Source organism: Rhinoderma darwinii, chromosome 3, assembly GCF_050947455.1.
Source record: "Rhinoderma darwinii isolate aRhiDar2 chromosome 3, aRhiDar2.hap1, whole genome shotgun sequence".
Lineage (NCBI taxonomy): Eukaryota > Metazoa > Chordata > Amphibia > Anura > Rhinodermatidae > Rhinoderma > Rhinoderma darwinii.
In genome coordinates, this window is record NC_134689.1 from 129,116,695 (window position 1) to 129,143,450 (window position 26,756).

At 42.4% G+C, this 26,756-nt stretch overlaps 1 protein-coding gene across 1 annotated transcript; it reads left to right on the forward strand.

Annotated features, from left to right (window-relative positions):
• Positions 1 to 1,966: 1,966 nt before the first annotated feature.
• On the forward strand, positions 1,967 to 25,014 carry TCP11L2 (t-complex 11 like 2). Its single transcript, XM_075856708.1, has 10 exons — positions 1,967 to 2,537; positions 6,632 to 6,799; positions 8,268 to 8,400; positions 10,657 to 10,777; positions 10,913 to 11,133; positions 18,430 to 18,566; positions 21,119 to 21,300; positions 21,404 to 21,576; positions 21,690 to 21,862; positions 24,745 to 25,014. The coding sequence occupies exons 2-10, from the start codon at positions 6,640 to 6,642 to the stop codon at positions 24,978 to 24,980; spliced, it is 1,536 nt and encodes a 511-aa protein (XP_075712823.1). The 5' UTR covers positions 1,967 to 2,537; positions 6,632 to 6,639; the 3' UTR covers positions 24,981 to 25,014.
• The last annotated feature ends 1,742 nt before the right edge of the window (positions 25,015 to 26,756 follow it).

The window sequence follows — 26,756 nt, forward strand, 5'->3', positions numbered from 1 at the left end:
TCGGGTTTCCATGACAGCCGGGGGTCTAACAAAGACCCCCAGGTCTGCCTTCAGCATCTGCCTGTTAGGCGATGCCGGAGGCATGACCTAATAGGTTGCCTGTCAGTTTTACACTGACAGGCAATAATGCTTCGGTATACTAAGTATACCAAAGCATTATATATGCGATCGGCACATCGCATAGTGAAGTCCCCTGGTGGGACAAAAAAAAAAAATGTAAAACAGTTAAATAAAGTTTGTGAAAAAAAAAAAAAAAAAAAAACAATTTTTTTTTTTCCAATATAAGACATACCCCGAAAGTAAGACATAGTGGGGCTTTTGGGGATAAAAAGAAAGTAAGACACTGTCTTACTTTCGGGGAAACACGGTAGCACTCTGCCTGGGACTCCAGCTGTGCTCCTGACAGCACTGTCCAGCTCTGGGGAAGCCCTACACATTGCTGTCCATATGTGGACAGCGATGTCCGGGGATTCCACAGAGTCCCGTAGCAGAGCCTATACTAGCGCTCTACCCGGGACTCTGCTCTGGGGAAGACCCTGACAACACTGTCCATATATGGACAGCGATGTCAGGGAATTCCAGAGTCCCGGAACAGAGCATGTACTAGCGCTCTGCCCAGCACTCCGGCTCTGGGGAAGACCCTGACAACAATGTCCATATATGGACAGCGATGTCAGGGAATTCCACAGAGTCCCGGAGCAGAGCCGATACTTGCGGCTGTGTCCCACGGGCCGCAGATGACAGCCTCAGGGGCCGCGTGCTTGAGACCCCTGCTTTAGAGGCAGCTGTGAGAAGCTTTCCTGTCCGCATGGACCAACATTCCTGTAGGATTCCAACACCTAGTAGACTAATACACCTAGCCACTACAAATTGTTGCGGTTCTAAAGGCCAAGGGAGGTTCAACTCGCTACTAGATGGGTATCTTTAATACAGTAAGAAAATACTGTCTCGCAAAAAAATAGGCCTTTTAAACCTGTCATTGGGAAAAATAGTTAACAAAATTATGGCTCTCTGAATGTAGTGATGCAAAAAGTTTTTTTTCCATGAAAAATGCTTTTATTGTGCATAAGTAGAAAAATGTAACATATCTGGTTTCAGCGTAAACGTAAGGACCCATCAAATAAAGTTAAATTGTTAATTATACTGTACAATGAACGTTGTGAAAATAAAATAACAATTAAATTGCCCCCCCCGCTCAAAAAAAAATAAGTTTATCAATGAATTATAGGTACCAAAAAATAGTACCATTGAAAAATATAACTCGTCCTGCAAAAAACAACGGCTACATCGATGGGTAAAAAAAATGTCTCTCTCTCTTGGAATATTCTGAGCTCCGTCAGGTTTCTGTCATTTTACCGGACAACGTAGCGCTGCATGCTGCGCTGTTTTGTCTAGTAAAAACAACGGAATCTGTGACTGAGGTAAACCGACCATTACATGCTGGTGTGTAATACACTTCTATGCATTTCAGCAGCTGGACAAGGGGTTCTTTCTATCGGTGGTACAACTTGTTATAGCCCCCTCCCAAGGAGGTTTTCAGGGGGCATCTATTGGGTGCAGTCACAGATGAAACACAGACTGAAAGTACAGCCAAGTGAGTGCCCCCTAAATTGACCGTCAAAAACGTTGGAAAATATGGTATCACCAAGTGGGCAGCTCCTCATCTGTGCGTCAGACTCAACCCGTCTGTTATTTCCCTCATAAACAAGAGGCGAAGGACTGGCGGGCATTGGCGGGTATTTATTGCGCGCATTCCTTTTACCTCAGCCCCAGGTCATGGCCTCTATTATCACTGTACAACGGCAGATATTAATTCCCCGCCCCCACCAGCTCTAACCCTTTCTTATTCTGTCAGGAAAGAGTCTCTAAAAGAAAGGGGCGTGTCCAGGTTTAAAGAACAGCAAAACATTGCCCTAGCAACCGAGCTCAGAGGGGGATGCGCTTATCGCCAGTGGATGAATACTTCCGTAAATACGTGACGTCATGGTCAGGGACGTACCATTATATGCTCTGTCATTTTTAGATTATTTTTCATCTAATAAACATGTAAAAACAAAAATAGTTCTATAGAAGACTGCCTGCAGTATGAACAGATACGTTTTAGTATGACATTCGTCGGTGAGAACGAAAATAATCTGTTGTATATTTACATTCGCCCATGTGCTTAGTTTGGTACGTTCCACACCTCCCCCAACGATCAGCTGTGAGCTGAAGCTGAACAAAAACATCAGAAAGGCTGGGAGCCAACCTGTGCAGGCTGCTGTACGCTGCAAGTGCCCACAACCTGGGGGGGGTACAGTAAACCTGAGCACCACACTCCAGGGGAGCCTTAAGAGAAATCCAGAGATCTCAGCAGATACAATATCATATTGTGCGATCCGCACCTACACCTCAACCGTAACAGCAACCGTCTGGTCCGTCTACAACCCGTCTACCCTGCAGCACTGACCCGATCTAGCCTGTCACAGCACTACGTGTCAAGCTTGTGGTCCAATAACTAGCCAGTGTACTGTTATTTCTGCTCTGCACACTGACAGGTAGGTGCAGATAATGGAGTGTTGCAACATTCTCAGTGGTAGTAGGACTACAAGTCCCAGCACAGCATACAGGTTCTGACTGCTAGTTGTTTTCAGTAGTACAGTATGGGAAGATTGCCTCTTATCTAACCTCATTGTCATATCTGTAAATGGTAAGTGCCCACAACTTGTAGTGCTTTACCTTGTAAGGTCTGCATTATATGCGATCAGCTTTCCAGGGGGCAGTATTCCTGTTTACCAGCTGACTCCTATCACCTTACAGTCAAGATAAATGGCCACAGGAAAACCTTTGTAGAATCCAGCACTCCACGAAACTTCTTCTGTAATGCATTGTCTAAAGCCCACCACAGAGATTAGAGAGCTGTTGGCTAGACAAACCTCAATGTTATTTTAATAGAGAAGTGAGATAAGGGGCTGCAAGACACCTCTGATGCTGCCTATCTCCAGGGGAAACATAGCATCTGACCGGTGTAAATTCAAGCTATGAGATCCTTGTTCCCCCCTACATAAAACATAACTGCATGGTCTGGCAGCCCCTCAAAAAAGAGACTTTAGATTAGATTTTTAGGGATTCTGCTGAGTAAACTCATGCCAGCGTTGTCTCTTCCATAAAAAATGTTTATGATAATGATCTCCTGATTTTACGGTCATCAATTTTTCCTCCATGGTGCTAAAATGATTAGTTCAGGCTAATAAAGCCGACTTTAGGAAGAAATGGTGACAATACTTGTCTGGTAGCAGTGTTATTGTACAGAATTACTTTCTTTTCAGTATGCTTGTAGTTGAAATGATCTGGCTAGTATGCGTTGTGCCATGTTAACCAGTAGAAAGAAGAGATCCATTCATATCTCTCCCAGCTGATACGGAAAGTTATCTCATTGGCCTGCAAATGTATGCGGAGAAAACAACATCAATCTGTGAACTTTACGGAGAATGTGTTTACATCTAAGAAATGGCTTGCGCAACTATTTCTGAAACCTGGTGTCCTTCTCGTCTTCCATTCTTTTTATTGGTAGTTGTTGAAGTGTTGATGAGCATTGTTAGGGATCTGCCAGGTACTTCATCTAGCTATACTCCTGGGATTAATCAATCCACACCTGAGGCCAGACCTGTTCGACTGACACCATCTCCCACCAACCAGGGTGGCAGGCTCAGGAGTGGGAGAGCCTATCGCGGCCTGGTCTGTCGGAGTTAGCTCCGCCCCCTGCCCTTTATTACCTGCCCTGTGCTCTCCCTCAGTGCTTGTAATTCTTTTGGATTCCTGGCCCCACTGCTGCTTGCTCCAGCCTGCTTCTGCCGTGCTTCTGCCTTGCTGCAGTTCTGCTTGACCTGCTTTGCTTGCCCTGGCTTGCTTCTGTCTCCGTGCCCGCTCGGGTGTACTCACTTCGTCCTGGTCCTGACTGTTCGTTCGCCGCCCCGTTTCCTTGGCGTTCCGTGGCTACTGCCCCTTCCCTTGCGTGTTCCCTGTTTGTCTTCCAGTGCACTTAGCCAGCGTAGGGACCGCCGCCCAGTTGTACCTCGTCGCCTAGGGCGGGTCGTTGCAAGTAGGCAGGGACAGGGCGGTGGGTAGATTAGGGCTCACTTTCCCTTCACCTCCTTCCTGCCATTACAAGCATATTGTTAGGAAAAGTCTGCTATAAATACTATAAGTATAATAGTTTTTTGTAAATAGCGATTTAATTAGTAATTTAGAATCATTTTTGCCAGGAGATTGTTAGATGGCACTAAAAAAAATTAGCACATTTAATTAGCAACAGGGTCTAGGTCTCTACAGAACTGGCATGGAAGGAACAAGGTGGTCACCAATGTGTTTGTTTCTAACAAAATACTGGAACTGTGTAGAGAATGGGTCAAAAATGTATCTGCTTAAAGAGACTCTCACCAGATTATAAGTGCCCTATCTCCTACATAATGTGATCGGCGCTGGAATGTAGATAACAGCAGTGGTTTTTATTTTGAGAAACGATCATTTTTTAGCAAGTTATGAGCAATTTTAGATTTATGCTAATGAGTTTCTTATTGACCAACTGGGTGTGTTTTTACTTTTGACCAACTGGGCGTTGTACAGAGGAGTGTATGACGCTGACCAATCAGTGACCAATCCGCGTCATACACTTCTCACTACAAGCCTATCAGATTATGTAGGAGATAGGGCACTTATAAACTGGTGACCGAGCCTCTTTAAATACAAAGCCACTCTGTAGGCCCTTTTTTATTTTCTTTCTTCCCCCTAAGGGCTTATGCACAATGGAAAAAGTTGTGTGCCACTGTATAGACTCTAGAGGCCCATATTACAGGCCCATAGAAGCATCTTCGTATTACGCCGTGCATTAAAACATGGCACAACTATTTTTTCATGAATGCCGTATAAATCATATGTGGCATATGAAAGTACAGTATCGGCCTGTTGCCGTCTATGGGCACCATATTATGAGTACGTACCACACTGATCTCTGTAATGCGTCCAGGTGCCAAATCACGGTGCTCACCGTGTTCAGCTTTGCAGTAACCGCTCTCCGTTTGAAGACCTACATACTGCGCTATAGATCTCTGCGTCTCGGAGTATGAATTTTGGTCTTGTTCACATTGTATTTGAGGCCCATGTTCAGGTTTTTAATGAAGACCCTACATACTGCACTATAGATCTCCGCTCCCTGAGTATGAATTTTGTTCTTGTTTATACTGTATCCCATGTTCAGGTTTTAAGTGGCGTTAGACTTGAATGAAGGGAAAGGTTACACTTTTTGCTGTAAATGATGCTAAGCCAGGACATTGTTCTAGTGAGCTTTATGTGACACCACCCTTCCTGAGCATGCAGTCAGAACCTCTTCTTGTTACCACAAAAGGGTGGCTTCTTCCTTCTGAGTGCTATGAACTCTTTGCCATACTAAACCAGCAGTATATTTTGCCCGCTACTGACTACTCTGAGACCTGCAGTTATTTTATGCACACAACATACCTCCCAACCATCCCGGATTCAGTAGGACCGTCCCGGATTCGGGGCAGTGTCCTACTATCCCGGGGTTATGTCCCGCTGTCAACCCAATTCTGAAGCAGGGAACCATCAGCTCCCTGCTTCAGAATTAGTTCATAGCGTAGGAGCAGAGGGAGCTCCTCCGCTCGCCAAGGACTCCCCGGGAACAGCGCTACTTTAACTGATGTGCTCGGGGAAGCCCTTGATGGTACTGTCCAAATATTGACAATGACGTTAGTGGCTCCTCCTGGAGCGTAATCCTCGGCTACAGTCAGCAACGGGGATTCCGCTCAAGGAGTAGCCACTGATGTATGTATATTTATTTATTTATTCATATATGGACAGTGACATCAGGGCTTCCCTCTAGGGGCGGAATCCCCGGCCTATGCTCTGGCTGGGAATTCCGCTCCTAGAGGGAGTCCCAATGGCGCTATCTTCAAGGTGGGTGTGGCACTATATAGGGGCACTATCTACAGGGGACACTGGAGCTATGTGCATGGGCACTATTTACATGGGCACTGTCACTATCTACAAGGGCACTGGCACTAGGGGCAGCTAAGGGGGCATTATACTGCATGGGGGTATTATGCTGTATAGAGGAATTTGTTTGGGCATTGTATTGCATGGGGGCATCTGTATGGGCATTATACTACATGTGAGAATCTGTGTGTGCATTATACTGTATGGGGGCATCTGTGTTGGCTTTATACTGTATGGGTGCATCTACGGGGCATTATACTGTATGGTGGCATTATACTGTATGGTAGCAGCTAGAGGGCGTTACACTGTGTGGGGGCAGCTATTTGATATTATACTGTGTGGGAGGCACTATGGGTGCATGATACTGTGTGGGCTGAATCGGGTGTAAATGGGCAGGGATTAGAGTCTCAGCTGTCCCTCTTTGTGATACTTGAAAATTGGGAATTATGCACACAACTGACATTCAGCAGATATATTTCTATACTATCTGGAAATTTGAGTTTTGGAATTACCATGACACTTGCATTTGACATTTTTATTTTTATTTTTTTATTAAACTGTAATGAATAAACAAGTCTTTTAATCCTGTGAAGAATATGTGATCATTGTCACCGGTATATCCCGTCTTTTTTCTATGTAGATATTAAAATGCCATTCAGTGATGATAAACCCTATGAAAATGAAGACCGGCTCAGCGATTCCGATGGATCACGGGTGTCGGAAAGTATGGCTTGTTCATCCAGTGACAGCGAGTCTCACAGGGAAAGTTTTACCAGTGACTCGTCCAGCAAGCATGCTTCTCCAGTGTGTAAGTCCGCTGTGGATGATTTTGACGATAAGTGTTTGTAAACTGTAGTTATACCTTGTTGTTGTATACAGATATTTATATAGGGGATGCCTGTAAGTATAGAGGATTGTGCACACATGTTGTAGTAGTGTTTATACACATGCTTAGACATGTGGAAGTTGTTTGCTCACAATCATATACTTCTCCGTGGTTGACTGGACATGTCCAGGACCGTATAATTATCTAAATCCAGTCAGCAGTGAAATAGTCATATAATAGAACAGACCTGGAAAATCTTCGGAACCAGGCCTGAAGACGTCTGATCAGGTCGCTCCAGCCACATAGCAGTGCCCAACTCCAGCCCCAACAGTCACCATGAAGGATCCCCTTCCCATCCTGTGTAGGGCAACATCACCCCCCAGGGAGGTTTCTCCGGCTGCTTGCTAATAATGAAGTGCTGATGGCTGGGCTTTCTTAAAGGGAATGTGAATTATTATTTTTTTTTTAGTTAAACAACTAGTGTATAGGTGATTAAACATTGTTCTAATTTTTTTCACGAGTCAGGAAATATTATAAATTAGATTCTAATTTATAATATTTCCCAGTGCTGGTCACTAGATGGAGCAATTCCCAAAATTGCAGCATTGCATGTGGTAAAGCAACCCATTGCTTTATGCTGCAAAATTTGAGAAAACTCGCTCTAGTGAGCTCTCAGAATCCCCCCCCCCCCTCCTTTATCCTGGCTAGTGCCGGGAGAAACGAGGGGATTGAACGGTCAAACCTCCTACACTGTGTGTCGCCATTTTTTGAGCTAACACACAGTGTAGTAGGTTTACATACAGTATAACACTTACATACACAGACCTAACTTACCTGCTCCTGCCGCCGCCGCTCCCTCCGGTCTGTCCGCTCCGTCTGCTACCGCCGCTCCAAGTGCACAAGTCCAGAAGCCGCGACCGGAAGTAGTAATCTGCACTGCCAGAAGCCGGGCGTTGTGAATAGAAGTGGATGATGCTGATTCGTCAGCATCATACACTCCCATTCACAACGCCCAGCTAGTAAAACAAGTAAAAACGCCCAGATGTACTTAAGAAAGCCTCATTTGCATAAATATAAAAATGGTCATAACTTGGCCAAAAATGCTCGTTTTTGGAAAAAAAAAACGTTACTGTTATCTACATTGCAGCGCCGATCTGCTGCAATAGGAGATAGGGGTTTGAAAATCTGGTGACAGAGCCTCTTTAAGCCTTCTACAAACGCACAAGCATGAAAACACGTATCAATTTTAAATCTATCTGGTATTTAATAGGAAACAATTCAGCGATATCTGATTTAGTTTCCAGACGTGGATATAGCTACCACCAGCAACAAACACTTTATTTTATTTACCATTGTCGGATATTTCGGTCTTTGTTCTCTTTCTTGAAAGTTTCAAGACTTCTCCTTATTTTTCCCAATTGCTTTTAAGTATTATTTTTTGTTTTATTAGCAAGTCCACCAAGATCAACAACATTTGATGAAGTTATGTCAACCACAAGGAACTTGTCCAACTTATTATTAGCCCACGAAATTGTTGCAAATGAAAATTTCCATCTGGATACTATAGATCCCCCAAAGAACAGGTCAGTATTTCTTGTTGGCTTTTTTTTACATGTATGTTAATGTTCATGTGTGGAGGTTATAGTTGTGGCCTAATCATACTTCTTTACTACTGTTATTTTATTTTGCCCTAGACTCCCATTAAATGTTGTTTTTTGACATATTCATTGCTAAACTTCCTAGGTACAGCACCTCTGTCATGAGAAGAGGCACTCTTAACATTGCTGAGAACTCTTATCGATTGGGATTGGCTGAGACCAGCAGAGTGAAAGACAACCGCTCACTATACCACCTCCAATGCCTTTTTGAGATGGGTGCCAGGCACCGTATACAGCCCCTAGGGCCCTACTGTACAGCTTCTAGAACCAGAGTTTGGCGGGGTTGTAAACGGAGCCTGGCATCCATCTAAAAAGGACATTTATGAGAAGAGCCCTGTCTATAAGCTGCTAACAACTCCTCAGAACAGGTCGCAAATGTTCCTTTCCGATGGATGCCAGGCACAGTCTATAGTCTCCCAAACTCTGGACGTGTGAAATGTATAGTGGGACTATTGGCACTTCTCTTTTTAACCCCATAATCTGCCTGCCGTTTCAGGTGGCCATACAGATGTAAACCTGTTTGTGTTTATATGCTGTATTTGTATTTCACTCTTCCCTTCCAAGTCAAACAAGTTTTGTAACTGTAAATGGACTACTTATCGCTCTAAAAAAAACTATTTCAAGTTCTGCATATGATTGAAGAACCTTTTTCCTCTCTTTAGAAAGGAGATCTGATGCTGGTCTTCACATTAATGGGGACGGCTTCTATACCATGCTTTACAGATGATGTGTTTGAATAGATGCACATATACCAGTGCAATAAAAGACAAAGTCTACCCTGCTGCTTGAAAAAATAAATGTGGGTTCAACCATCTGAAGTTTAACAGAGCATTATAGTACACTGAAATAATGTTTTCACTTTATTTTTACAAATATGCTCATTTTCACCTTGGGCAACAATGGTTATGCAATGCGTTTCTATAGAGAAACTTCCAAAAAAGTGGTTGAGGGCAAAGTTGTCCTATCCCCCCCCCCCACTGGCACATTATCTTTAGTGATGACTGCTACTACTAGATTTACTAAGTTTTAGCCGTCTTTCTGAGGTCATAATTAAGTAAAAATATATACAGGCAGTAAGAAGAGGCTGTTTAGTGTTTCACTGTGTACTGTAGTGGAGCTATATTCTCAATATAGGCAATTTTCAAATATTCTTTGTATATCAATTCCTCAGTTTCTACAATTGTAGCAATTGAACGGAACATTCATTGTATTTCCAGCGGATGGAAACCTGTCCTAGTCATGTGATGAGTGCAGTACAGAAACATCTCAATATACAATAAATAAGCTTTACTTGTTAACACTAGAAAATGTACTCAAATGGTCCCTAAGGCCTCATTCACACGGCAGGGTTTCCCGGCCGGGTGTCGGCCGTTCATAAATAATAGACTCCTAATGGGGCTATTCACACGACCGATTTTCAGCAAACTCAATAGTTTAGGTAAATATTTGAAACTTTTGTAATATATCTTAGAGAAAATGCCTCTTTCTCCACTTATCACCGCTAAAATCTGTCTCTAGAGGGATGAAATGAATTATTAACTCACTGAGGGTTTACGTTACATAGACGTCTACACAGAGAGAGAGACCCACAGATGCTGCTGCAGCTTCTAATAAGTTTTATATCTCTCCTCAGTGCTTGATTCACAGCTACACTGCTCATTACTGCTGTATAACGTCCTCCATGTTGATGCTGCTTCTGAGGGTGTGCCACAAAGTGATTGTGTGCAAAGTAGGGGATGCATCACAGCAGTTAGGCTTCACCCACTAGCTTAGACAGAAATGGCATTATTTCAATGTGTTCAACCTTTTTTTTCCTATTTAGTATTGCTGACTACATGTTTGTTAGGCTCTGTTCACATCTGCTCTAATATTTCAGTTATTTTGTTCTAGGAACAGAATAACGAATGTAACGGAAGCACCAGATCTGTCAAATGATAGACAAAAAAGGTGCCAGACGGAAGTCATTGACGTTTTGCCGGACATGTTGTGCTATTATGTCCAGCAAATATGACAGATTCTGCGGCTCCTAACAGAGCCTCCGACACAGATGGGAACAGACCCTTACCCACAAATTAAGAAGATGTTTAGCAATATGACATAAAATGCAACAGTCCTGGACAGTCAGTTAATTTAGTAATTTATATAAATTAGTAGATTTATTATTATTGTTCTATTTCACAGTTTGGAAGGACGAGTAAAGCAGATTGTTCACAAAGCATTCTGGGACTGTTTAGAGTCAGAACTTAAAGAGGATCCTCCACAGTATGAACATGCCATCAAGCTTTTCGATGAGATAAAAGAGGTAAATATGTTTAAGCCGTTGATTTTTACAGATGGGTTTGGTAGGTATGACTTTAAATTTGTGTGTTTGCACAAATGTGATTACGATATTTTATATAAAAAGTTGTTTTACATTCATATCACTTCTGTATTGCAGATTCTACTTTCTTTCTTAACTCCTGGTACAAACAGACTTCGGACCCAAATATGTGAAGTTCTAGATGTCGACCTAATAAGACAACAGGCTGAACACAATTCGGTTGATATTCCAAAGCTTGGCAGTTATATTATCAATATAATGTCAAAGTTATGTGCCCCTGTTCGAGATGATAATGTTAAGAAGCTTAAAGCCAGTGGAGACATTGTACAAATGCTGCGGTTAGTGCACATTGCTTATTTTACATTTTAACAAAAATCTGACGATGTTGCATTTTCCGCCCTAAGCTGCACTACTGACTTTGCCTAGACAGCGTAAACTGTATTGTCTATAACAGCCAATCATTCTCTAGAAGGCTGTCATTTGATGGTTCGTTGTAGGGAACTGCTCCAATTTTCCCTTGCAATAGTTTTAATTCATCTTCCCTGTTAAGAGTTTAATAAATATAGCTGTGTAGGGTGGGCACCTTTTTAAGTCCTCACTGTTACCATCTCAAGGGATTGTCATACACCTCATATGAATGAGCGCCAAATAACACCACATATTCGCCTGCAGCTTCATCCAGAGTTAACAGCTGATTGCCAGTGGGTTCTCATTTAGAGAAGTGGTTGTCTAGATGGGACAAACCCTTTTAACCTCCCCCAACTGATTATCCTGAGCTGTTCAACTGGAAAAGGATAAAACCGTTTTGGTCGAGCACCGCTCATGCAGCAGTATGACTGCAGGGGAGCTGCTTCTAATGGCTATAGCTTCATTTAGATTGTGGCTAGAGCTACAATCTTGGTCTTTGTTTAAAGCGAAGAGTCTAGTCGCAATCTAGCCCGAGCTAGAGCAGGTTGAAATGAGAACTGCATATTCTTGCAGCTTTCAATTCAGTCTGTGTGGAAGAGAAGACAGTCTGGGGATGTGATGACAGCATGCAGGAAGACAAGGGGGATCTGTGATCCTCCTCCTGTGCCTGTATAACTTCAAGTCATCCCAAGAGAGGTGTAACATGGACTTTTTTTTTCATGTTATCACCCCCGTTATCAATCAGAATACTTGCTCTCTGAATGGCACACCACATGCTCTGATTTATTTTTTTTAGAAAAGGAAAGTGAAGTTGAGCACTTGCTCATCTTGCACGCCTCTGCACCTATTTATTCAACTAAAGTGAGTCCTAAGAAAAAAAAAACGACTTTTTTTTTTCAATTTTTTTTATACAAAAACACTTAATTGTTACCGATACATTCATAACCATGGCACAACAGTTGGTTTTTTGTTAAGCCAAAAAGTAATCAAAGTCCTATATACACCTAAATGAGACCAAACTACAGGTCAACACGCAAGCCCTCATATGTGGACAGTGATGTCAGGGGCTCCTCCTGGAGCAGAATCCCTGGCCACTTCGTCGGCAACGCTCTGGCCAGGGATTCCGCTCCTAGAGGGAGCTATAGTGGTGCTATTTACAGAGGGCAGTGGCCCTATCTACAGGGGGGGGGCATGATTCTGCTCCTGCTCCCCCGGCCGGAACGTCAGCAATTCTCTGGCCAATCTGGGTGCTGCTGGAAGGTGGATGTGGCAGCACCCAGCGTTCATCCGAGGAACAGTGGATAAGATCAGCTCCCTGGGAGGTCCGGCACCGGATCCTGACACAAAAAAAACGCTTCAGGTAACCTTGGATCTGGCTCCTGCACAGGTCTGACGCCGTACGGCGGCAAAGCTTATGTCCCATGTGCTAAAACAGATCCCATAGAAAGCTATGGGATCTGTTCTAGCATCAGTTACCGACCGGATCTTCTGCAAGACGCCGAAGAGAAACTGACAGGGAAAACTGACATATGTAAACGCACCCTAAGTGGCAGACTGCTGAAATCCGCATGACGTGTCACCACTCTAAGCTGCCCTCAGACCAGGGCAGCATAAATAGATCAGACAGATCTGCTTTAACCCCTTCCCGCTCCTTGACGTACTATTACGTCATGGCAGCTGTATCGTTCGCGCTCCATGCCGTAATAGTACGTCACGGGAGTAACGGCTGTTTCGGCCGTCCTCTCGACACATACAGGAGCTGTGACGCTGCTGTCTTGTACAGCAGCTGTCACAGCTCCTACAGCGGGGACCGATCGCTATGTCCCCGCTGATTAACCCCTTAAAAGCCGCGTTCTATAGAGATCGCGGCTTTTTAGGGGTTAAAAAGTCCTGACAACGTCAGGACCCACTATGCTTGCTGTCAGTGAGTAGCTGACAGTTCTAATACACTGCACTACGCATGTAGTGCAGTGTATTAGAATAGCGATCAGGGCCTCCTGCCCTCAAGTCCCCTAGTGGGACAAAGTAATAAAGTAAAAAAAAAAGGTAAAAAAAGATGTGTAAAAATAAGAAAATAAAAGATTTAAAAGTAAAAATCCCCCCTTTTCCCTTATCAGTCATTTATTATTAATAAAAATATATAAACAAACAAATAAACTATACATAATTGGTATCGCCGCGTCCGTAACGGCCTGAACTACAAAATTATTTCATTATTTATCCCGCACGATGAACGCCGTAAAAGAAAATATTAATAAACCGTATCACAATTCTTTGGTCACTTCACCTCCCAAAAAATGGAATAAAAAGAGATCAAAAAGTCGCATGTACCTAAAAATGGTACTGATCGAAACTACAGTTCGTTACGCAAAAAATAAGTCCTCGCACGGCTTTATTGATTGAAAAATAAAAACGTTATGGCTCTTAGAATAAGGCAACACAAAAAGTGAATGATTGTTTACAAAACGTATTTTATTGTGCAAACGCCATAACACATAAAAAAAAACTATAAACATCTGGTATCGCCGTAATCGTATCGCCCCGCAGAATAAAGTGAATATTTTATTTATAGCGCACGGTGAACGCTGTAAAAAAAAAAAGAATAAAAAAACAATAGTAGAATTGCTGTTTTTTAGTCACCACGCCACCTAAAAATAGAATAAAAACTGATCAAAAAGCCGCATGCACCCCAAGAAAACTACAATGGATTCCTCAAGGGGTCTAGTTTCCAAATTGGGGTCACTTTTGGGGGGTTCCCAATGTTTTGGCACCACAAGACCTCTTCAAACCGGACATGGTGCCTAATAAAAAAAGAGGCCTCAAAATCCACTAGGTGCTCCTTTGCTTCGGAGGCCGGTGCTTCAGTCCATTACCGCCCGAGGGCCACATGTGGGATATTTCTCAAAACTGCAGAATCTGGGCAATACGTATTAAGTTGCGTTTCACTGATAAATCCTTTTGTGTTATAAAAAAAATGGTATAAAGAGGATTTTCTGACAAAAAAAAAATGTAAATTTCACCTCTACTTTGCTCTAAATTTTTGTGAAACACCTAAAGGGTTCATAAACTTTCTAAATGCTGTTGTGAATACTTTGAGGGGTCTAGTTTCTAAAATGGGGTATTTCATAGGGGTTTCTAATATATGGGCCCCTCAAAGCAACTTCAGAACTGAACTGGAACCTAAAAAAATAAATAAATGAGGCAATACTTTGCTTCTTACATTATACTGATAATGAGCCGTGCCCACCCCGAGATGACCCCCAGTTTTGACCGTTTATATAAATGGAGACCCCTATTAGACCGTTTCAGTGCCCGGTTTTCCCAAGCATACACCCCGAGAAGTGTGTTTCTATTGATGAGTCCCTGGTACATTTTAAAGGGAGGGTTCAATTCCGCGAGTACCTGCCGGGTAAGAGGGCAAGGTATGGCGTGAAGATGTATAAGCTGTGCGAGAGTGCATCAGGGTATACCTACAGGTTTAGGATATATGAAGGAAAGGCCACCCTCAAACCAGACTGTATCCTGGACTACAATAGGTACATGGGAGGGATGGACTTGTCAGATCAAATCCTGAAGCCATACAGCTCCATGCGGTGTGGTATAAGAAGCTGGCCGGGCACATCATACAGATGGCATTGTACAATGCGTACGTGCTACGTCGATGTGCAGGCCAGAGGGGAACTTTCCTGGAATTTCAAGAGGTGATTATCAAGAACCTAATCTTTAGGGACCAAGAAGGGGGGGCACCCAGTACTTCTGGAAGCGGGGCCACACGCATCGTACCAGGGCGGCAACACTTTCCAGGGGAAGTTCCCCAAACTGGCAAGAAGGGAAAAAGTCAAAAGAGGTGCAAAGTCTGCTATAAGAGGGCGATAAGGGATGACACAATATATCAATGTGACACGTGTCCCGAATAACCAGAGCTCTGTATGAAAGAGTGTTTTAAAATTTATCATACATCCCTTGGTTTATAATTTACCCCAATTTTACTTACCCTGATGCCCTCCGCACAGCTTATCCCCCCTCGTCTTTCCCCTCTGAGCCCTGCTGTGTGCCCAGGCAGCTGATAACAGCCACATGTAGGGTATTGCCATACCCGGGAGAACCCACATTACAGTTTATGGGGTGTAGGTCTCTGGTCAAAATGCTCACTACACCTCTAGATGAATGCCTTAAGGGTGTAGTTATTAAAACGGGGTCACTTCTTGCGGGTTTCAACTGTACTGGTACCTCAGGTGCTTCTGCATACATGACTTTGCACTAGAAAATCCCCAGTAGGCCAAATGGTGGTCCTTTCCTTCTGAGCCCTCCCATGGGCTCAGCTTATCACAACAAATGGGGTATTGCGGCCCTCAGAACAAATTGCGCAACAGAATGGGGTATTTTGTTTCTTGTGAAAATAAGAATTTTTGAGCTAAAATGACATATTATTGGAAAAAATATATATTTATTTAATTCCCAGCCCAATTCAAATAAGTTCTGTGAAGAAACTATGGGGTCTAAATGGTCACATTACCCATAAATTAATTCCTTGAGGGGTGTAGTTTCCAAAATGGGGTCACTTTTGGTGGGTTTCGATTGCTTTGATACCCCTGAGGCTCTGCAAATGCGACATGGCACCCGAAAACCAATCCAGCAAAATCTGGACTCCAACAAATATAGCGCTCCTTTCCTTCTGAGCCCTCCCATGGGCCCAAACGGCAGTTTATCACCACAAATGGGGTATTGCCACACTAAGGACAAATTGGGCAACCAAATGGGGTATTTTGTTCCCTGTGAAAATAAGAAATTTTGATCACAAATGACATTTTATTGGAAAAAATGAATTTTTTTTCATTTCACATCCCAATTCAAATACGTGCTGTGAAAAAACTGTGCGGTCAAAATGGTAACAACCATAAATGAATTCCTTGAGGGGTGTAGTTTCCAAAATGGGGTCACTATTGGGGGATTCCTACTGTTTTGGCACCTCAACACCTCTTCAAACCTGGCATGCTGCCTAAAATATATTCTAATAAAAAAGAGGACTCAAAATGCACTAGGTGCTTCTTTTCTTCTAGGGCTTGTGTTTTAGTCCACGAGCGCAGTAGGGCCACATGTGGGACATTTCTAAAAACTGCAGAATCTGGACAATACATATTTAGTAGTGTCTCTCTGGTAAAACCTTCTGTGTTACAGAAAAAAAAATGAATAAAATTGAAATTCCGCAAGAAAAATGAAATTTGCTAAGTTCACCTCCACTTTGCTTTAATTCCTGTGAAATGCCTGAAGGGTTAAAAAACTTTCTAAATGCTGTTTTGAATACTTTGAGGGGGTCTAGTTTTTAAAATGGGGTGTTTTATTGGGGTTTCTAATACATAGGCCCCTCAAAGCCACTTCAGAACTCAAGAGGTACCTTAAAAAAAAGGCTTTTGAAATTTTCTTAAAAATATGAGAAATTGCTGTTTATGTTCTAAGCCTTGTAACGTCCAAGAAAAATAAAAGAATGTTCAAAAAACGATGACAATCTAAAGTAGACATATGGGAAATGTGAACTAGTGACTATTGTGGGTGGTATAACCGTCTGTTTTACAAGCAGATGCATTTAAATTCTGAAAAATTCAATTTTTTTCACAATTTTCTCTAAATTTTGCAATTTTTCACCAATAAACACTGAATATATCGACCAAATTTTACCATGAACATGAAGCCCAATGTGTCACGAGAAAACAATCTCAGAATCGCTTGGGTAGGTTTAAGCATTCCCACGTTATTACCACATAAAGTGAAATATGTCAGATTTGAAAAATGGGCTCTGAGCCTTAAGGACAAAACTAGGCTGCGTCCTTAAGGGGTTAAGCAGGTCATATACACGCCACAACAATCAAACAAGCAGTTGTCTGGGGGTGCTGTGTACTCCTCACATTGTTTTGACCTATACTGATCTGTAACTGCAGTCCATGCTGACCGGTACTAGCAACTATTCTAAGGAATAATAATCGGTGTGTTTGTTTTTTTTAGTCAGCACCCTGTCTCTTAGAAATGTACTTCAGTGTGTTCAATATGTTATTGTAAGTTCCTGATGTATATGCATTTATATTACTCTGTATATTCTACATTTATGCTATAATTTACGGTATTGATTCCAGTTGCTGTGCTGGTAGAAGGAAAAGTAGGTTTGCTTCTGGGTTAGTGACTCCATAGGTCTACAAGCTTGACTTTCCAACTGTCTGAAGGTTGAATCTGGAAGTGCAGAGTTATTAATAGTATTGCACTCATCCGTTTATAAAAGGAGTGCCAGAAGGGCTGCGAGTGTATTTTTGTCTTGTGTGAAGCAAGTAGTGTCTGTGTTTCTCTCTATATTTGACTAGAGTTTGAAACGTTTATCTTTACAACCCACACAAATTAAAGGAACAGAGACAGAAGTTGTTTACTGCTATATTTAAATCTAAATTTGAACCATATACTATGGAATTACATATATAACAAGTCCCTAATATACTTCTAATATCAAAGCCTTTATGAGCAGGGGTGATCCTATACTAGACCATAACGGTAGGAATCAAGGCTTGTGACAAAGGCAAGCATTCTGATAATAGTACATTTTTGAAATATGTACTTTAATTATTAATAACGTCTATAAACAGAATACACTTGAGGTTATCCCTCTACCAACTGCAGGTATCTGACATACCAATCACTAGAGAGGTCATAAACGTATGATCGGTAGGGGCCTGACCTTTGGGGCCCTAGGTTCCTATTTCTGGGTAGAAAGTTGGCAATGGTTATGTGCCCATTCTCCATAGAAATTAATGGGGGCCAGGCACATTTGGATTTTTCCAGTGCTTCAGTTCAGTCCTGAGGATTTTAATCATGACAAATATTAAAAATAAGGCAGCAGATACAAACTTTGGATATTGGCCATACTCCGAACTGAAGGTTCAGAAAACGTTTGTACAAACTATCGAAGGAAGGATGCTTATAGGTTCTTCTTACTGATTAGAACTAAACCAAAACCAAGGTATACATTTGTGTATTTGATAAGCACCAATTTACATCAAATTTATATACTGTATGTGTTTATGACTTTTTTGGTAGATGGGTGTCTGGAGTATGCCTGACTTTCCAAGCTAGCCATCAAAACTTACACAGTGAAGGCTAGGCTCAGTCTTAGATGTCAGAAGGTTGAACTTATTGTCCTAAAAATGCATTTAATTTCTGATCTTTTTTCACCTTTGCATCATCAGTGATGTCTTCCATGTGCTGGACCTCATGAAAATGGATATGGTGAATTACACTATCCAAAACATTAGACCACAGCTTCAACGACAATTAGCAGATTATGAGAGAGTAAAATTTCAGGAAATACTTGAAAAATCACCTGGTATGTATAATCTTCTGTACCTGATTTTTATGGCGCAAATTTGGTTTGCTTATTGCTTGTAATATACATATATATATATATATATATATATATATTGAGGGTCATCTGTTTTTGAGGATCATTCATATGGATGGACCTGGAGGCTCCCTAAAGTTGTCCTAAAAGTTAATGAAGACTACAGGATAATAAATATAAAACTTTTGAAAATAAAAAGAACTAAAAAACCCAGATCAAAAGAACTCTAAACCAGAAATAGATTATAAAAGTAAAAAGATAATGTTGCTCGCACTGTCAGTGTGCGGTATTTTCTGTATGCTTCTAAAAATCTTGTAGAAATCCTGCAGAGAACACAGAGGTCAATTTCCTACTGATCTCTTCCATTTTTGGCTGGTGAACAGATGAGGGGCGGGGCTTAATGATGTGTCCTACTGCAGACAGTACATCAATGAGACCATCATAAAATCGGTTTGCTAAAATTATTAACGCTATCACTGATCAGCAAAAACCTCTAAAACATAACTTTTAATATCTGCAGGGGGGGATGTTGCTATTTGCAGCAGGATGGCGCTATTTGCATGGGGGTGGCACTATCTTCATGGACACTGGCATATGGGTGCTACCTACAGGGAACACTGTGGCGATATCTACATGGGTACTGTGTGTCTCAGTGCGTGTGTGGGCACTGTGGCACTATTACAGTGGGCACTGGCACTATATGGGCACTGTGGCACTATCTACAGTGGTATTGTGTCACTACCTACATGGGCATTGTGGTGTTTTCAGGGAGTTGGGACAAAAAACCCTAACTATTAAATCCATTCATTTTATGGCAAATGGCGGTTAAAAAAGGTCAGACGGTCGGGACATGGATTCAAATTTTGAGACTCACTGATGCAAAACAGCCATGAAAATCTGACAGTTGATCAGTTTTTAAGGCTGTGTTCACATAAGCGTTGGTTTCCGTTGAGGGGTTCAGTCTGAGTTTTCCGTCGGGGAACCCCTCAACGGAAAGGCAAACTGAAGCTATAGCTTCCGTTTGCATCACCATTGATCTCAATGGTGACTGATGCTTTGCTAATTGTTTCCGTTTGTCACGATTGTGAAAGGGTTCTATTTATTTTTTTATTTTTATGTAATCAATAGCGCAGTTGTATAATATTTTTTTTTTAAAACTCTTTTTAACGTTTTTTTGTTTTTTTTTTTTAAGTCCCACTAGGGGACTTCACTATGCGATTATTTGATCGCTTTTATAATACACTGCATTACTTCTGTATTTCAGTGTATTATTGCCTGTCAGTGTAAAACTGACAGGCACTTGTTAGGCCATGCCTCTGGCTCCCCCTCCATCTAAAACCACTCTGATGCGGCGGTCGCTATTGACCCCGCCGCATCTGAGCGGTTAAACGGGCGGGATCGATGTTGATTTTGATCCCACCCGCTTGAGCACGTCTGCTGCAAGCCCTCAGCTACCTCCAGTAGCTGAGAGCAGGGAGCTTTAACTGCTCCCGCCGGCGCTGCTTTATTCCGATTCCGCGCCATATTCATAAAATGCTTAGCTTCAACACATAATCATAGCCCAAATTTAAGGAGCCCCGTGTAACTTACGGCTACCAATGCTTTAAAGGAGGAACATCGAGGATACGGAGAAGATATCCTACCTACTGTAGACAGGGCAGAGGGGGGAGGCGCCTGCTACAGCCAATTGTCTTACAGTTGACTCAGAATTTTGAGGAGAAAGGGGGAAAATGTCTGATTTCCTGGGACACACAGAGAATATTTCTTTATATACTTCATTTTAAGTGCAATATGAGACAAAATAGGATTAAAGGAAAAGAGGAGATTGGGGGGATTTGTTGGGCTATTTAATTTTTCTGTGAATTTTCTTTTGTTTAGTGTTCCTTTAAAGAATAGACAACTATCACCTACCCACAGAATAGGTGATAATTGTCTGATTGCTGGTGGCCTGACCACTGGCACCTCGATCGTGAGAACGGGGGTCTCGAACCCCCTGTTCCTCCTCACGGCCCTGCAGTGAGGAGGAGCTTGAATGCCTATGAGAATGACGGAATGTATCACCTATACTGTGGATAGGTGATAATTGTAGATTCAGGGAATACCCCTTTAAATATTGGAATAAAGGGGTTGCCCGGTCAAATAAAATTGATGGTCTATCCTCCATCTAGGCCATCAATATCTAGGGGTCAGACTCTCTGCACCACCGCCGATTAGCTGTTTAAAGGGGTTTGTTACCTCCCTTTCAATGTATACACCACTCCATACTGTTCAACGGCAACAAATTTGTATTGGCGAAGCACGGTTTTACAGCTTTCTCCCAATCACTCTGCCGCGGCCACTTCAAATAGGTGATTCGCAGAGGTGCTAAGAGTTGGATGGGCGCAGCACGTATGCCAGAATTCTGGATCAACTTGAATAGTATATCTGCACTAATGGTCTTTCTCTGCCAACTGGATGGCAAACCGTTATATAAATGGGTACCATGGTGTAGTGATTTAGTGTCTTGTATAACTTAATCTTAATATATTTCAATGTAGATGCACTGAATCAAACCACCAAATGGATTGAGCAGTCTCTTAAAGATGCAGTAGAGGCAAAGTCTCAAGAGAGCAGATCCGGTACAAATGGAGTATCTGTGGACAACCTTAGCCCTACCTTGGTGCTGAACAGTGGTTTTGTAAAACTTCTGCATATTGACTATGACAATGCTGTGCCAGAGGTAGGTGGTTGCTGCTTGAAATACTACACATTCACTCTTTAAAATGTCGTTGTTTCTATGAGATTAACTTGCGTCTTGTCAATTTTGTTTTTCTCCTTTCCAGACAATCATCACAGATGACCTGCGTATTGTGGACTTGAAGAACAAGCTGCATCAAGTTAAACTTGTAGCATGTGTATGTCTTATTACCCAGAATGCCATGGGACCTGTAAGCACTACTGGATTTATTGAACAAGTCAAAGAAATCACAGCCATTCTCCTTCAAGGCCTAAACAAGTAAGTGGCATTCAAAAGCTGTCAAAGTCAATCATGCAATGTACTTATGTCTGCATTCAGCCATGGTCTGCAAATGTTAAAAATATTTGCAATTTTCCCCCCAATGTTTTCAGAAAATTTAATCTAAAGGAGACTCTCCCTGCTCTGAGTACCAAAATATCATTTGAAATGAACAAATCCCTGACCGAAAGAGGATTACCTGCACTTAGCACAGAAGCTGAAAGTATCCTGGAAGGACAAATCTGCAGCCTGACTGAGAAAAATCACCCTATTTACAACTTAATTGGTATGTATAGAGCCATGTTACAGATCTGTGAGTTTACCCTACTTCAGCTTCGTATAGGTGAATCGCTTTACGTGTAATTTCCTACGGATTCGAACATATTTACAGGACTGTTTGTTTATGGCTGACTTTCTAGCAGTACTCAAAATTATAATACATTGCTCTTACTTGTTTTTAATGTGCTTTTGACTAATCGGGAGCGATCATACGCTCAATAGCCTAGACTGAACTAAGCAGAGTAAGGATTATTTAAACTGAATGTCCCTTTTAAGCCTAAGCCTTTTTCCACCGTCCCTTAGTGTTTTTTGGTCCTATGCTGGAAAGGGACCAGAATTCTTACCTCCTGAGCAGAATCTGAACTTAATTCTCCTGCTAGATGGGAATAAATTAAATGCTAACTACAATGGTGCCTAAGTTTTCCAAATATTTAGAAATGCACCCCTCTTAAACAAGTAAAATATAAAATAGAATTAGTATTTATTAAGACTGCCGTGGAAAATGTATGCAGTTGACTCTGCATAATTAAAGTAATCTGTCAGCAGTTTTAAGGGCCTTAAAACTGCTGATCGCACAATATAGGAGAGGGGAAGGGCATTGTAACTATGCCTTTTATCTCAGTCATGCAAGTTGCGTGGCTGAGAAATCCATGTTTAAAGTTTTTTTTACCATAATAATTTTTTATCACTGTCCACAGCATAGGTGATAAATATCTGATCGGTGTGGGTCTGACCGCTGGGACCCTCACTGATCACGAGAACGAGCTTACATTGCTGTTCCTGGGAGCCCCATAGGAATGGAGCGCTAGTGCACATGATCGGCTACCGCTCTATTCTTTTCTATGGGGCTGCCAAAGATGGCGATCAGAAGCCCCATAGAAATGAATAGAGCAGTGGTCATGTGCACTACTGCTCCATTCCAATGGCGCGCCTAGGAACGGCAAGATAAGCCCGTTCTCGTGATCGGTTGAGGTCCCAGAAGTCGGATCCCCACCAATCAGATTTATCAACCATCCTGTGGATAGGTCATCAGTAATGATTGTTGGAAAACCCCTTTAATACCCTCAGTGCCACAGTTGCAAGTGCAACTGAGGAAAGCACTTAATGTGCAAGTGCTCCTTGGCTCACCTCACTGCATGCGTCTCTTCTCTAATTGACGGCTCTAGGCGTCTCCACTAGAGCCGTCCCATAGAGCTGCGAGTGGCGCTTGCGACTGCCGCGCTTTGGGAACTAAACGTACTTTTCAGTCATGTAACTTGTATGACCGAGGCAAAAGGAATGGTTACAATGCCCTCCCCTATAGCACTCTATAAGCAGTTTTCAGGCCTCAAAACTGCTAACTGATTCCCGTCCCATTCAAATCTGAAGCTCTGCTGGCTAAAGCCTGAAGTGACACAATGCTTGCTAGTCAACCTGTGGGTCTCAGGTCAAAGACCATTGACCTATCTCTGTGACATTCAAAAACAGTAGGCAGTAGTCATCAGCATTCCATCCTGTGTAGCATTATATTTGTCCCTCAGTTCATAGGTTATGACGTTTCTGCCACCTCAATCACTTGGCAAACCTGGTGCCATATATTCTATTATTAAAGAGTAGTGCCATTGTTCTCGATTTTATGTATCTGTGACGTGTCAGACGTTTGTCAAAACCAGAGGCTCTCTTTAATTTTGTATATTGAAATAGCAAATGACAGTGTAAAGGATCTGCCAGGCACTGCTTCGGGGTTAACTCCCAGAATTAATCAGTCAACACCTGAGTGTACATCCCTGAGACAGACACCAGCTTCCTCCACTCAGGCTGGCAGGCTTAGGAGTGGGAGAGCCTATCGCAACCTGGCCAGACTCAGCTAGCTCCCGCCCTCGGTCTATTTAAGCCTGCTCTTCCTGTCCATCTGTGCTTGTGAATTCTTTCCTTGAGGTTTCCTGGCCCAGCTACAGCTCCTGCTACTTTTTGATCCTGCTCCATACAGACCCCGGCTTACCGACTACTCTTCTGCTTTTCGCTTTGTACCTCGCACTCTCCTGGCTTGACTCGGCTCGTTCACTACTCTGTTGCTCACGGTGTTTCCGCGAGCAACTGCCCATTTCCCTTGCTTGTATTCCCTTGTTTGTTTGTCGTGTTTGTCATGCACTTACTGAGCGCAGGGACCGCCGCCCAGTTGTACCCCGTCGCCTAGGGCGGGTCGTTGCAAGTAGGCAGGGACAGAGTGGCGGGTAGATTAGGGCTCACTTGTCCGTTTCCCTACCCCCCCCCACCATTACAAATTCACAAGCCACCCGCCCTAGGCGACGGGGTACAACTGGGCGGCGGTCCCTGCGCTCAGTAAGTGCATGACAAACACGACAAACAAACAAGGGAATACAAGCAAGGGAAATGGGCAGTTGCTCGCGGAAACACCGTGAGCAACAGAGTAGTGAACGAGCCGAGTCAAGCCAGGAGAGTGCGAGGTACAAAGCGAAAAGCAGAAGAGTAGTCGGTAAGCCGGGGTCTGTATGGAGCAGGATCAAAAAGTAGCAGGAGCTGTAGCTGGGCCAGGAAACCTCAAGGAAAGAATTCACAAGCACAGATGGACAGGAAGAGCAGGCTTAAATAGACCGAGGGCGGGAGCTAGCTGAGTCTGGCCAGGTTGCGATAGGCTCTCCCACTCCTAAGCCTGCCAGCCTGAGTGGAGGAAGCTGGTGTCTGTCTCAGGGATGTACACTCAGGTGTTGACTGATTAATTCTGGGAGTTAACCCCGAAGCAGTGCCTGGCAGATCCTTTACAGACAGACTGACCAATCGCTAAATATCCCTAAGTACGTTTAAAAGGAATGCACTGCATCAAAGCAATGGTTTAATATTTGTTTCGTTATTTCAATTGAATCTAATCCCTTTTTTTTTTTTTTCCAGAAAAACGGATTCAAGAGTATTTGACCACGTTCCTTTGTCTTCCCTACCCATACAAACATGTTCCTATACTTCCTGGAGGTCTTACTCCAGTCCATAAGGAGATGGAGTTCATTGGATTTCACTATTCAAACATTGTTAATTTCAACAAGCAAGTGTACGGACCATTCTATGCCAAGATCTTTCGCAAGCTGCTTTTCAATCAAGCAGAAGGAGGAGAAGCGGAGGCACAGTCCTAGTCGGGACATCCATTAAATCACTGCACACCCCTTATGTAAATAGTGGTTTCTGTTGCAGGAAAATTTTATGGGCCAGTTTGTGGAAGACCCGACTAGAGGTGAAGCTCTGTTGGATCTGGTCATTTCTAATAATGCAGATCTTGTTGGGAATGTCAATGTTCGTGAAAACCTCGGTAACAGTGATCATAATATAGTTACATTTTACCTATACTGTAAAAAACAAACGCAGGCTGGGAGGGCAAAAACATTTAATTTTAAGAAAGCCAATTTCCCCAGGATGAGGGCTGCAATTCAGGATATAGACTGGGAAGAACTAATGTCAAATAATGGAACAAATGATAAATGGGAGATTTTCAAATCTACTTTGAGTTATTATAGTGCAAAATTTATTCCTACAGGTAATAAGTATAAACGACTCAAATTAAACCCCACATGGCTTACACCTTCTGTGAAAGGGGCAATACATGACAAAAAAAGGGCATTTAAAAAATACAAATCTGAGGGTACAGCTGTAGCCTTTGTAAAATATAAAGAGCTTAATAAAATCTGTAAAAATGTAATAAAATTAGCAAAAATACAAAATGAAAGGCAGGTGGCCAAGGATAGTAAAACAAATCCTAAAAAATTCTTCAAGCATATAAATGCAAAAAAGCCAAGGTCTGAACATGTAGGACCCCTAGATAATGGTAATGGGGAGTTGATCACAGGGGATCAAGAGAAGGCAGAGTTACTAAATGGGTTCTTTAGCTCTGTATATACAACTGAAGAAAGAGCAGCTGATGTAGTCGGTGCCAGTGCTGTTAATATATCAGTTGATATACTGAATTGGATGAATGTAGATATGGTCCAAGCTAAATTAAATAAAATAAATGTGCACAAGGCCCCGGGACCAGATGGGTTACACCCTAGAATTCTTAAAGAGCTTAGTTCAGTTATTTCTGTCCCCCTTTTCATAATATTCAGAGAATCTCTAGTGACTGGTATAGTGCCTAGGGACTGGCGCAGGGCAAATGTGGTGCCTATTTTCAAAAAGGGCTCTAGGTCTTCCCCGGGTAATTATAGACCAGTAAGCTTAACATCAATTGTGGGGAAAATGTTTGAGGGGCTATTGAGGGACTATATACAGGATTATGTGACAATAAATAGCATTATAAGTGACAGCCAGCACGGTTTTACTAAGGACAGAAGTTGTCAAACTAACCTAATCTGTTTTTATGAAGAGGTGAGCAGAAGTCTAGACAGAGGGGCCGCTGTGGATTTAGTGTTTTTGGACTTTGCAAAGGCATTTGACACTGTCCCCCATAGACGCCTAATGGGTAAATTAAGGACTATAGGTTTAGAAAATATAGTTTGTAATTGGATTGAGAATTGGCTCAAGGACCGTATCCAGAGGGTTGTGGTCAATGATTCCTTCTCTGAATGGTCCCCGGTTATAAGTGGTGTACCCCAGGGTTCAGTGCTGGGACCACTATTATTCAACTTATTTATTAATGATATAGAGGAAGGGATTAATAGCACTATTTCTATTTTTGCAGATGACACCAAGCTATGTAATATAGTTCAGACTATGGAAGATGTTCATGAATTACAGGCAGATTTAAACAAACTAAGTGTTTGGGCGTCCACTTGGCAAATGAAGTTTAATGTAGATAAATGTAAAGTTATGCATCTTGGTACCAACAACCTGCATGCATCATATGTCCTAGGGGGCGCTACACTGGCGGATTCACTTGTTGAGAAGGATCTGGGTGTACTTGTAAATCATAAACTCAATAA

Excerpts from the sequence above, each read along its gene's own strand:
- TCP11L2 (XM_075856708.1), top strand. The coding sequence starts at position 6,640 with ATGCCATTCAGTGATGATAAACCCTATGAAAATGAAGACCGGCTCAGC. Across the intron at positions 6,800-8,267 it reads CAAGCATGCTTCTCCAGTGT|CAAGTCCACCAAGATCAACA; the intron begins GTAAGTCCGCTG and ends TTGTTTTATTAG. Across the intron at positions 10,778-10,912 it reads TTTTCGATGAGATAAAAGAG|ATTCTACTTTCTTTCTTAAC; the intron begins GTAAATATGTTT and ends TCTGTATTGCAG.